This window comes from Dysidea avara, chromosome 7 (genome assembly GCF_963678975.1).
Source record: "Dysidea avara chromosome 7, odDysAvar1.4, whole genome shotgun sequence".
NCBI classification, from domain to species: domain Eukaryota; kingdom Metazoa; phylum Porifera; class Demospongiae; order Dictyoceratida; family Dysideidae; genus Dysidea; species Dysidea avara.
The window spans coordinates 20251422-20265365 of NC_089278.1; the positions used below are offsets into that span (position 1 = coordinate 20251422).

General features: G+C 37.1%; 2 protein-coding genes across 2 annotated transcripts in view; one reads left to right on the plus strand and one right to left on the minus strand.

Moving 5' to 3' along the window:
• The window catches only part of LOC136261981 (adhesion G protein-coupled receptor L3-like), a 60025-nt gene that overhangs the window by 35965 nt on the left and 10116 nt on the right, over positions 1-13944 (minus strand). Inside the window, exons 3-6 of the mRNA XM_066056088.1 lie at positions 11513-11773; positions 11178-11462; positions 10425-10709; positions 10312-10362 (exon numbers count right to left, since the gene is read on the minus strand). Of these exons, the coding sequence (XP_065912160.1) occupies positions 10312-10362; positions 10425-10709; positions 11178-11462; positions 11513-11600 (709 nt within the window). The 5' untranslated portion in view covers positions 11601-11773. The remainder of the gene's footprint in view (positions 1-10311; positions 10363-10424; positions 10710-11177; positions 11463-11512; positions 11774-13944) is intronic.
• On the plus strand, positions 3335-5444 carry LOC136260820 (uncharacterized). Its single transcript, XM_066054695.1, has 2 exons — positions 3335-4050; positions 4121-5444. The coding sequence occupies exons 1-2, from the start codon at positions 3346-3348 to the stop codon at positions 4229-4231; spliced, it is 816 nt and encodes a 271-aa protein (XP_065910767.1). The 5' UTR covers positions 3335-3345; the 3' UTR covers positions 4232-5444.

The following is a 13944-nucleotide window of genomic DNA, read 5'->3' on the forward strand; positions in this document are numbered from 1 at the left end:
AGTCAGCATAACTTTCCAAGGATAACAAGCACGTGTTTCAAATTCACACAAAAGATGCATCAATCTATTACCTTTCAGATCGCTGCTTGTACAGTTTCCCACCAAATAAGATAGAAAATCTGAGCAGTTGGACAAGTGAAATAGTATCATGACTGCTCACAAAGGGGCGGAGGGTGGGGAGTGGTGGGGTGGACAAGAGGTAGACTTCAAAGTGGAGGCAGACTATGATTGGAGTCCACACACGAGATTACAGGGCTGTGCTGGCTTCTTAGTGACTGATATGTAGCAAACTCAACAGAAACAAATGTCTGGCCAACATTATTAGGCCATTCACCAGTAAATCACTGATTCTTGCCAAGCCAAGCCCTCCACAAGGCCAGAAACTGCCATTCAAGCTATCTACACCACCCAGAAAAGAAATCTGTTAAAACCAGCCTCGAGTAGTTTGAACAGTACTGAGGGTCAAAACTAGTAGTGTGATAGTGTAGCTATCCACTGGTGGTATTTTGCTTGATGTGCAATTTGGAGCAGTTTTATAAAATCTGGTCACATATTGTCATGATAATTTTTTTTCTGTAGACAAGGATAACAGTTTGGTGCCACTTATATAGACTATCTGCAGCATTACAATATGTGGGATTGTACGGTATATGTAAGTATTGTAAAGTACCCATTTAAGTAGGGATCACCCAAAATAATTTGTGTGCCGCCCAAAACTCCACCTTTGAAAATCATCCTATGTAGAGGCATCTTAAGAAAATCAGCTTTCCAGAATAGTACTAGTCCATGTAATATACAATACAGCATTAAATATAACAAAACATTTACAGGTGGCTGAATGCAGAAATTTGTTTTTTAAATCGCCAAAACTCAAATTTTAGTCTCACTGCTAGGGACCAGTCTATTTTGCTTTTTTTCTACTTATTTTTCTTTCCAGCAATTCTTTTATTTTTCACCTATTATGCTCCATATTGTGCTCAAGAATTATAAATTTTGCTCAGCACTGATCTTTGTTAATTGAATATTTCCAAGTGCAAAGCTACAGTTTCGCCTTGAAGTGACTGTTCTATTAGAGTATCTCGATCAGAAATTACTTCTAACATGTAAAGCAAGAAGCCAGCTAATATTGCTTAACATGTGTGACTGTTTTATTAGGGTACCTCGATTGTCACTTGTTGTTCCTGTAACAATTAGCTATGCATTGTCGATATTTTAGCATGTCTGACTGTTCTATTAGAGTATCTCGATCGTTTGTGCAATTTTTATGTCCACTTCACAAAAAATTGCACCTATTATACCAGCATTTTGCTCATTGCTTTTACCCAACCATTATGCCAAAGCTTTTGCTGGCGAAATCGACGGGTCCCTACTCACTGCCTGACTGACTGCTGAACACAGTCGCAAGGCTAGAGGCTAAACGAAGCAGTGCACAGCCACCATTTTATGCCACAATACAAAACTCACCAGTGGGATGTGCCTTTTGGGGTTCTGATGAGTGTGTGTCCTCTGCATCTTGTCTTTTCTTTTATATTCAATTAGTCTTCTTCGTCATCCAACGAAACCACATCGAGGTATTATCAACACTTTCTTTCAGCAGCATATTTAAATGCCACAGAATTATTTCAGAGCTGGATTTCAGAAGCGCTTCAGTACCGGTGCTACTATAAGAGGTGTACTAGCTAGATATCATTGCAACTCTGAAATTGGGATCCTGTTCACGATAGGTTCACAACCACACCCATCAAATAAAGATCTAGGTTAACTAATAGCAATAGAGTACAAAGACCACACCTCTTAATAATCTAGCTATTTACTTAACAGTAGACAAGATGACCTCACCCCATATTGGTCTAGCTAGCTGCCCCGTTGGCTGACTCAAGATACTCTAATACAACAGTCACTATAATATAACAGTCATGTGTGATAATTGAATAGAACAGTCACAAGGTACACTGTAGCTAACTGTACTACAACAAAAAACTAAACAAACTAGTATTAAAAAATGTTAATTTAAAAATGAAGTAGGGGTCTACGTATGTAATAAAAAGTAGTGAAACAAGAGATGAATGATGGTATTACAGCATAGCGTGATGGGTACATTAGCTATATTAGCTACATTAGCTATAAAGTCCCTACTTTGGCACATTAGCTATAACAATTATTTTGTTCATTGCTACAGTAGGGATCGAGCTATGCTATAATACTATCATTCATCTCTTGTTTCACTACCTTTTATTCCATAGATCCCTATTTCATTTTTAAATTAACAATTTAAAAAAATACTAGTTCAGTATCATGAATAGTTGGTTTAGTATCAACTGTGATGCTAAAATGGCAATATCACTCAACTCTAACTAATACTAACTAGTATATCTGCAGGTGTATGTGAGGAATAGAGGGCACATCCTTCCTCTCCTAAACAAGATTGAGATACTCTAATAGAGCAGCCAGTCAAATACTCTAATAGAACAGTCATCACATATAACACTTAAGAATCCACCACAGTGATATATGAGTTTAAAAACTTTCATCTGCAGTACCATCCCATAGGTACACTTATGTAGCTATATAGCCTAACATTTGTTTTGCAAATTAAATGCACATGGTCCTTTGTAAGACAATAGCCACATAACTACCTTTCACCGATCCCTACAGCTCTTGATCAATGTAGGTCACTTAGAAAAGTATCATAATATTTAGATATCTGTGCATAAAACTACTCTACACAAAAAATTCAGTCCTGGAACATATAACATATCTTTAGCTTCTGGGGACTGTGCCCAGACCCTCTGCTCAATATACTACTCTTGTACATACCCCTTACCAAACCCTGGATCTGCATTTGCAACCTCCCTTTTTTTTCACTACTTCTATATCTATGATCCCCGATCACATAATTATAATTCCTTGTAGTTGCAACATCGCATTAAACAATTTTACAGGATTTTGCTACTGAATTTGTCACAAATTGACTTTATCCTATTTCCAACTGGATTCATCACTTTTGCAGTAGAACTTGTTGCCATGGCAAATAAATTTGGTGTGCTTGTAATAGAGAATTATAATTTATCACATTTGCAGGAAACTTCATCATGACTGATCAGTGAGTCCATCATGACTGATCAGTGAGTACCTGGAGCACCATGTGAAGCAACTGAATGATACCTCAGTGGAAAAAGGGGATAAGTGACATTTTTACAATTTTTCTACTCTGTTGTGCGAAACAAACTTCAAGTATCAGAGAACATCTATACAAAATTTCGTGAGCAAACTCAATCGATAAGGTAATAAATTTTTACGTAAAACGCATGGTATCACGTGAGCAAAAATTTCAAACGAGTTAAGATGGCGTCCGTAAGTTTGTCTAGACAGTGCGGAAGGAAACGTTTGCGCTTCGAATCCGAGTGGAAAAGGAAGAAAATAAAGTTATCGAAAGATAGTGGAAAGACCTACCAAACGTATTGTGGTGCGCTTCAGCCTTTGAAAACTATAAGGGATTTAACGTGCAGGTGCCAGTATCAATGCGGTCGGAAGTTGGATGAAGAAGAGCGACAAAGATTGTTTACTGAGTTTTACAAGCTGGGCGCTCATGATGAACAAAATAAGTACCTGTTCGGTTTACTTAGCAAGGAGGAAGTAAAGAGGCACACGCGAAATGAAAGCGCGACAACACGCCGGACAAATACTATTGTTTATCATGTTGGATTGAAGGATGGTACTCGTGTACGAGTGTGCAAGAAATCATTTTGTGACCTCTTTGCTATTGGAAAACGTCGAGTAGAAAATCTTACGGAGAAAGTCTTAAGTGGAGTTTTAATAGCTGGAGATCAACGAGGGAGGCATTTAAATCGTCCTCATGCAATTCAGGAAGAACGGAAGGCCAAAGTGCGTGAGCACATCAATTCCATTCCACGAAGAGAGAGTCATTATTCATTCACAAGAAACAAAGGAAAGGAATTCCTCCCAGCAGAGCTTAGTATTTCTCGCATGTATGATATGTATCTGGACAAATATGAACCACAAGCTAAAGATTCTGAATCAAAGCCACATGTAAGTCACTTTATTGAGTATCCTACGTACTTTGTTGCTTACCAGTATACACACTTCTTTTTTGCTATAGGTTAAAGAGTGGCTTTATCGAAAAATCTTTAATGAAGAGTTTAATCTGGGATTTGGATTCCCACGCTCTGACACTTGTGAAATCTGTGATCAGCTACATATGGCAGCCTGAAATGCGATGTCTAACCAAGAAAGGGAATGTCTTCAAAAGGAACTAGCAACTCACCAAGAAACGGCAGGTCAAGGGTACCAATCATTACACAAGGACAAAGAAGCTGTAAAAAAAGCAAGTAATAGTACGATAATCACATTTGATATGATGCAAAATCTGCCAGTGCCTACTCTCACTCATAACTCTATGTTTTATTTACGTCAGTTATGGGAATACAACTTCGGTGTTCATGACTGTACAACTGATTCTGCTACAATGTATATGTGGAGTGAACTAGTTGCCAAGAGAGGAGCCGATGAAATTTGTTCTTGTCTAATGCAGTACATATCCAATCTCCCACTTCAAGTGAAGAAGCTTACTTGTTACTCAGACAGTTGTTTTGGGGCAAAACAAAAACTTTGAAATGATATGCTTCTGGAATTGGCAAATAGTGCAGGGTCGCTTTAGCCAAATCGACCACAAATTCCTCGTCAGAGGCCACACCTACCTTCCAAATGACCGTGACTTTAGTCACATTGAGAAGAAAAAGGACACAGCTGTGGTATACATACCTACTCACTGGGAAGAGTTGGTTCGGAAGGTTTGTCGTCAGAAACCCTATACAGTGAAAAGTATGGTCGGATCTGAATTTAAAGATTTTTCAGATCTGGTAGAACAGCACACACGCAGGCGAAAAGATAGTAACAAAAAGGACGTATTGATCAGTAAGGCAAGATGGATGAACTTTGGGCAGGGTGTTGATCAACATGGAAGGGAGGTAAAACACCTCAATGAGGTGTGGCTTTGCTACTCATATAGCTTAGACGAATCTTGGAGTAAAGTAAGCCTTCTTAAAGGAAGGAAGAAAATTCCACCTGCTACTTCTATATCCTTACCTATTAAGTATCCAAATGGACACTCCATTTTAAAAACAAAAGTCCAGGACCTGAAGAAGATGATTCCTTACCTCCCGGAGGAACATACGCAATTTTACATTGATCTTAGGGAACAATCAGATTCTGAAGACTCTGACGCTTGACATAAAAGGATCCATAGTTCATGTTGTATTTGCATATATATGTGTAAATGATTATGTACACATTCTATACTCATGTGTAAGTAATTTTACCAAGTTTAATGATCGTACAAAAATAAAAAGAAAAATGGCACATATTTAAAGATTTAAATCCATTTTTCTCAAAAGTAACTTAATGTTACTTATCCCCTTTTTCCACTGAGGTCTTCGATTGTTGACTTGCATTATGCCATCAGGAGTGCACCAGGACCTCTGTAACTATACTATATATATACACAGGAAAACCAGTACAACGATACGGAGTGTAACGGAGCCAAACAGATCCTCAGTAATCTCCAAGCTAACGGTCAGTAGAAGTGTAGCACAGTGATTCAGTGCAAACTGCTATAGTTTCACTCCATGTCGCTGAATACTCAGCAGCACAAAGGCCATATGTAGTCCATTGAACCTGTATTAAGCGCGTTTATAATAATAATTAAAAGCACATTGATGCGTCTAACTTGAAATTTAAATACCAGCCATCATATGCTCTTCGTGAGAGAAAACCATCTTAATGATGTATGAACAGTCATGAATTATATAAATGAAATTTAGTGCATCCTCAGATTCACGTGACCACATATTGATAATTGCCAAAGGTGGGCATGGCAAGGAAATTACAAAAGTGTAATTAAAGTATTACTAATGGCTAGTTGTAGGTCCAGTCCCTAGCTAAAAATACTTTCCTTGAAGCGGAGATAGAAATTCCTGCATCAGAGAGGTCTCCAGCACTGTGACTACGAATCAGATCTGATTGAAGATGTTCACAATATGAACCTTGTATATACACGATGTCAGAAATATCAAACAATGGACATCAGTGATTACATTTTACAATAGGCCACTAGAGACCACAACTTTCACACTAGCAACCAGATGGTGAAGGATTTCTCTACATACATACAGCAAGCAACCTGTTTAAGTACAGTACATGCCTACCTTTGGAGTTCTTCATCCTTGGAAATAAACAAACAGCATTATGCTAGCTGCCAATGCGGGCGAAGTAATGAAGTACCCTCATTAAGCATCAAGGTGTTTCACCGAGAAGGCTTATTGCCCTTACCACAATACGAAATTGACCCATTGGGATCATCTTCAAACTTTCTGAGAAATGTGTACACTCGTGCAGTGTGCCTCGTGTTAAAAAATGGCTGTATTGTGTGACAGCAGTGTGAATCAATGATTGTTTGTCAGCTGCCATGGGTTGTGCACAAAAGCACTGTTGTTTGTGACTAGAAAACACAACGGTGTGGGTTGGTCTGGACTACTAGTGATGCTCTTGCTGACTTTGGTTTTGCAACATTGAAATTATGATAGCCGAGCAAGACTAATAAATATGGTGTTTCCCTGAGTGATTGGTCAGTGTTCATCGTGACAACCCCAAGTCAGTATGAAAGATGACAGAGTGATTTATGCTCTTATTGCGTTTTACATCCTGAGTTAGTTCACCAGCTTCAACGCTGAGACTGTTGAACAATGGAAAGTGACAGAGTGATACTTCATTGTGGCAACCCTGAGTTAGTTTTCCAGGTTGAATGAATACTGTTAGTGAGCAATGGAAGGTAGCAGATTATTATTTAATGATGTTATTTTATGGAGTTATTGCTGACTACAAGTGTATTGGGGCATCTTCTTCAGATTGAATGAAGTCAGTCAATGAACAATGGAAGGTGACGGTGATTTTCTGACTGTTTGAAGTGGTAACGTCAAGTCGATGAATAATGGAAGGTGACAGGGTGATTATCTGTCTGTCTGAAGCTCACCTTGGCAACCCTGAGTTCATTCTCCAGGTTGCATGACAACAGTCGATGAACAATTGAAGGTGACGAGTGATTATTTAATATTGTTATTTAATGTGCATTGTGCAATATTAGCCAGCTGTTTGAAGCTGATTGTGGCAACTCTGAGTTGCTTCTCCCGATTGAACAACAACAACAGTTGATGAACAGTGGAAGGTGACAGAATGATTTGAAGTTGTTCATGGTAACCCGAGTTAGCTCTCAAGGTTGGATGACAACAGTCAATGAACAATTAAAGGTGACAAGTGATTATTTAATATTGTTATTTAATTTGTATGATGTAGTATTAGCCAACTGTTTGAAGTTGATTGTGGCAATCCTGAGTTGGTTCTCTAGATTGAACGATGATAGTCAATGAATAATGGAAGGTGACAGGGTGATTATCTGACTGTCTAAAGTTCACCATGGCAACACTGAGTTCGTTCTCCAGGTTGAATGACAACAGTTGGTGAACAATTGAAGGTGACGAGTGATTATCCATCTGTTTGAAGTTGATCATGGTAAACCCAAGTTAGTTCTCAAGGTTGGATGGCAGCAGTTGTTGAACAATGGAAGGTAACAGGAGTGATTATTTAATCTTACCATTATATCTGTATTATGTAATATTAGCCAACTGTTTGAAGTTGATCATGGCAACCCTGAGTTAGTTCTCCAGATTAAATGATGATAGTCGATGAATAATGGACGGTGACAGGTTGATTTTCTGACTGTCTGAAATTCATTGTGGCAACCCTGAGTTAGTTCTCCCAGTTTAAAGCCAGTAGTCGATGAACAATTGAAGGTGACGAGTGATTATTTAATGGCGTTATTTTATTTTTATTGTGCAATATTAGCCAACTGCTTGAAGTTGATCGTGGCAACCCAGAGTTAGTTATCCTGTTTGAATGACACCAGTCAATGAACAATGGAAAGTGACAGGGTGATTTTCTGACTGTTTAAAGTTCATCGTGGCAACCCTGAGTTAGTTCTCTAGGTTGAATGACAGCAGTTGTTTAACAATAGTAGGTAACAGGAGTGATTATTTAATGTTCTTGTTTTATTTGTGTTATGTAATATTATTAGCCAACTGTTTGAAGTTGATCGTGGCAACCCTGAGTTAGTTCTCCAGATTGAATGACAACAGTCGATGGTGACAGGGTGATTTTCTGACTGTTTGAAGTTCATCGCGGTAATACTGAATTAGTTCTCCAGGTTGAATGACAGCAGTTATTGAACAATTGCAGTGACGAGTGATTATTTAATGTTGTTATTTTATTTTTATTATGTAATATTAGCCAACTGTTTGAGGTTGGTCATGGAAATCCCGAGTTAGTTCCTGGATTGAATGACGACAGTCGAAATATGGAAAGTAACAGAGTGACTGTTTCATGTTGCTATTTTATTAGTGTAATTTAAAATTAGCTGACTGAGGTTCATTGTGGCCACCCAGAGTTGAATGATGACAGTTGATGAACAATGACAGGTAATGCAGTGATTATTTCATGTTGGTATGGTTTGTTGGTGTGATTTAATATTAGGTGACTGTTTGAAGTTCATCATGGCAACCTCAAGTTAGTTCTCCAGGTTGAGTGACAGCAGTTGATGAAACATGTAAGGAAACAGATTTCAAGTTCAACATCATAACTTTCTAAGTGGAATGTTGATATAGCCAACAGACAATATAAGGTTAAAAATTACACTTTGTGGTGTTATTTAGGGAATTTATTTTTAGGTTATGGAATGGCATGGTGCTTCTTCAGTTCAATTGGAGGACAAAGCTTAACTTTCACAGAGAATTTACAAGTGTTAAGTATTATATTCTATTTCATGTATATCTGTGTGCACATTAAATCGAATCGTCGCTTTAAAGCATTAGAAGCGTAAAACTGCTAAACAAAGTGGAGACTGAAGTACCCCGGACTGTTTTGAGAATGTCACTAGTCACAGAGAACCAACGGCCAGTGAAGCTGAGCTGAGTGTTACTTCCAGCTATACTGCCACTCCGAGTGATTTTTGTGCCACTATACTGAAGGTCTACAGCTCTGTCGGTAGCCGGCAAAACGGCGAACGTATGGTCTAGATGTTATCCAATTAAGCAGACTGTTACTGTCACAAATATTGGCCCATTCTTTCGATGTGCTTTTCCTGTGATAGATATCCAATAATTTCTTAATAAATGGCTTTACATAGCCATAGATGTACTGTATGCTGACAGAGAAACTTACTTACGGCTATCTTTGCCTGTAAATCAAACTATTAGCTGTGACAGAATTTGTAATGAATTCTAATGCAATAGCACCTAATTCTCCTGCAAGTGCATATTCAATTGTCAAGGCAGCAAAATCTATTGCAAAAGCAATGAATTTTACTCCAAAAGTAACGAATTTAACTGTAAACAAGAAGTCAAAGTAACAAATACAATAGCAAAAGCCTGTATTAAGCCTGCAAAATATTTCCCTATTCACAATGTGTAACTTACCTCTACTTTGTAGTTTGTAGTGCTGTACACACTACCAAATGTTTGCTGTATGCATAAGTACATACGTATATGTACAGTACAAATACATACCTAGTTACATACATACGTATAAACATACATTGTGTATGCATATATTATACGAATATAATTATGACTGTCTCAGCAAAAATCTACCTAGTTCGTGTAACTTCTGAAATTTATTTATTTTCTCAGCATTATCTCTAGTGTCCAAGAAATGGATCACCAAGGTTTCAGCCTATTGTGGCAAATAGTTCTGGAATTTCAGCGGGAAAAACAAGTAAATCAAATTTGTACAGTGGCTATACTGGAAATAAACTACAGGTGCTTACATTCGCAGCCATAACTTCCATTTGCATTAGTCTACAGCATTAGGGTTTGGATTAACTAGGGATTGGTAAATCTATCAAGGTATAGGTGTATTTACATATGAAGGTGGTTTTATAGAAGAAATGATGCCAATCTTGCTTTCTTTACATTTATTGCATGGTAAACAAATGCTTGTGACGTGTTGGAGCTACACAAAGATGTTCAAACTCTCCTGAGCAGATGGCATAGATTTAATCAATTTGAGTCTTACTTTTCTGAGTAATGGCCCAATTAAAACTTGTGTATGTTTCTTTGTTAGCATGCATAATTTTACAAATTTTTCTCAAAATGCATTCTTGTGCAAATTAGGCAAGTCTTTGCAGAGACAATCACAATTAATATATATCTTTGCATAAACACATACACACTAATATTTTCTTACCCTCTACATAAACGTGTATGTTCCTAAAACTCTCAGTACCATCATTTGTAACTGTGATATTGTGTACACACAAACTTGGCTAAACATTATATAGCAGGGATTTTTACACATACCAACAAACAAAGTATAGTCACCATCAACTTGTGGACTTGCTTGAGATATTGTTAGATTGTACCCATTGTCATTAGCTGTCAAATTATACTGATCACTGACATCAAATAATGTGATGTTTCTTGTTGAACTGTTTGATGAACTGGTGAATAGTACCCAGATGTGACTAATAGTTCCTAAATCATTAGAATATCCAGTTGAATTGACAGCAACATAGTAAGTTAAAGTGAGAGTGTTTCCAACCTCAGTTATGATATTTGAATCCTGTACATACACAAAGGTGGTACCTAAAGTATGTAAAAGAAAAAACATCTACATTAATTTTTATCTTGCAAGGATGCATTTGTAATCTAAACAGTAGCTTGCAAAGAATAGTATTTTCACACAATGTTTACTGGCTTTAGAGATAGTTTGCTAACAATTTACAGATGTGCATAAGTAGCAATAGCTCCTACATTATTATGTAACTGAAGTGATTGTTTTACATGTTGCATACAGCTAAACTGAAAATCTAATTTGAAATGCAAAACAGCCAGATGCAATGTAGTATATAGCAAAGGCAATGTGGGCAAATGACTGCTTTATTATTAGAGCAGTGTCATAACAGTATGTACACTAACCCAGTAGTAATCAAAGAAAATACAGAGATGTAAAAATACAGGCAGTCATTCAATTTTCTTATAATGCATTTTCAATACAATTAAAACATCATACACATGTGTATATAGTCACTGTACATGCATGTACAAACTCACTAGATGTTAATATAATGGTGATAACTTCTCCAGACTGTCTGGAGCGACATAAGAGTGATACAAAGTAGGATACTCCAACTGATACCTTAATGCTCACAGCAGAATTGTAATTCATAGTGACTGAGTTAAAATAGTCTGTTATGAGTCCATACTGTAAAGACAACATTGGTTGGGTGTCTCCTTGTAGATCAACACATAACAGGTGTAATGTGGTATTAGTATTATCACTATTGATGATGGCTACTGTGAGCTGTTGAGCTTGGTTGTAGTAAAATGAAAATGGCTCTATATTAACACAATAATACTATGTACAAAAATAAACGTCTTTAACTCACTAGTAAGTAAAACTAACTCAGTGAACACATTATAATAAATTGGGTGATCAACAAAGGTACAATAGAATACACTTCTAATATGATTCATAGTAGCATTGAAGGAGACTAGTTGTTGTGAGGAGAAGTAACTGATATCAGAAGAGTCTTCTTCTTGGTACCACTCCAATGTGTTATTATTATGACTTGACCAACACGACAATGTGATGGTGTCTCCAACAAGACCCACTGTGTACCTCTCTGGACTTATTACAATAGTTGTATCTAGAAAAGAAAAAAATATAGGATCATAAGGAGTCTAGTCTGTTTCAGTCATCTTGCTATTTTGCGAAAAACTGACTTTTACGAAAGCTTGAGATAGAGATATATAACTATTATGTAACACAGGTTGTTCAAACAACTTGCAGATATTAAATACACACAAAAACAGCCAAGCTGCATAAAAGGGTGCGGTCTTCAAAACTCCTGGGTGAAGAAAGTTGTGAAATTAAGGTGGTGGCCACGAAATGGTTGCAATGATGTTGATGATAATAAATTTAATAGTGGATTATTATAATTTATTATTGTTAACATTACTGCAGCCATTTCATGGCCGCCAACTTTGATTTTATGACTTTTTCACCCAGGATTTTTGAAGGCCACACCCTTTTTATACAGCTCAGCTTGGCTGTTTTTGTGAGGATTTTACTTTTTTTGTAGATTAAATACATACCCACAGAGCCAACCATATACGGACTTTGAGGTTTGTTTTGACACAAATCATTGTTATTTTTATTTACAGATGCAATGAAAATGACATTGAGGGGTCTGCAACTGGTAAAAACCCTGTGCAAGATTCGTATTTTTAACTTTTCCCAAGATTTCAAAGAGTTTATAGCAAGATTTCAAAATTTCAAAGCAAAGGGTTTTGTAGTATCTGGATCACGAGATGCTTAGTACCCACAAATGTACTGAAACTTTCAGATTGAAAAATGGAAAATTTTAGTTCAGATTTTGAAATCTCTTGAAGCCATATGAGAGTTCTGGACCAATGTAAGGCGTAGCACACATAATGCTATATTTACAAAAGTATACATAAAATATACAGAATTTTACAATTTTCAAGATTTCAGATTTCAAAATCAGCTAAGATTTGAGATTTCAACAAGGATTTCAAAGAGGTTGCATGAGATTTCAAAGGAGTTGCGGACCCCTTGGATGATATAAGACAAACTACTCTACCAATACAGAAAAATATCTACCAATCTGTTAGACTCTATTTAGGCTGTTTTGGGTGGGTAATAAATCTCATATACTCCGCCTTGTTTTCTAATATTCTCCATGCCTTCAGGCACAATATAACATATGTTCAAAATCTAGGTTTATGCTATGCATTGTTCACGTGCAGTGATTTAACAAGCGCTATTATTTTGTCACGTGAGGACGCATAGTTGCCATGGAACTAGTATTATCACAAGAAAACCAGCTGCTTTTGCTGAGGCTACAGCAAAAACAGCCAAGGATGAGGTAAGCAATCTGAGTGTAAGCAGTTATACGGGCACAATGTGGAGTCTACGAAATTTATAAACCCTCAGGCCTTTAGTAGCGCCCTTGCTTTGCTCGTGCGCTACAGCCTGGGCCTTTGGCTTTATAAATTTCATAGACTCCACATTGTGCCCGTATAACTATTATATACCAAAGCCTATTTGTATATATACTGTTAGACTCTATTTAGGTGGGTAATAAATCTCATATACTCCACCTTGTTTTCTAATATACTCCATGCCTTCAGGTACAATATAACATATGCTTAAAATCTAGGTTTATCCAATCGCCATGCATTGTTCACGTGCAGTGATTTAATGAGGCATGATTATTTTGTCACATGAGGATGCATAGTTGCCATGGCGCTAGTATTATCGCAAGAAAACCAGCCGCTTTTGCCAAGCATACAGCAGAAACAGCCGTGGATGAGGTAAGTAATCTGAGTGTAATGTTAAATAGAGTATAAAGCAGTTACATGGGCACACTGTGGAGTCTATGAAATTTATAAACCCTCAGGCCCTTAGTAGCGCCCCCGCTTCGCTCGTGCGCTACAGCCTGGGCCTTCGGTTTTATAAATTTCATAGACTCCACATTGTGCCCGTATAACTATTATATATAATTTTGTGCTTGCTGGTTCATGGCTATAAGTTGTATTATAGTGCCTGTATTTGTTTGCAATAGTGTTTTATAACAAAGTAAGTTCCTTCCAAGCTATTGTACTTTTTCTATTAGTATTTTGTAATGACTGTTTTATTAGAGTATTTTAATTTTGCATGCAAAATGTGATTGGTCAAGTTTTAACAAAGTAAATCCTGCACCTTTTATGCTAGAATACAATTTCCAGCCTTTTGTCACAAAGCCGTACCATTTTTTCACAGCTTGGCTGTTTTGTGTGGATTTCACTTCTTTGG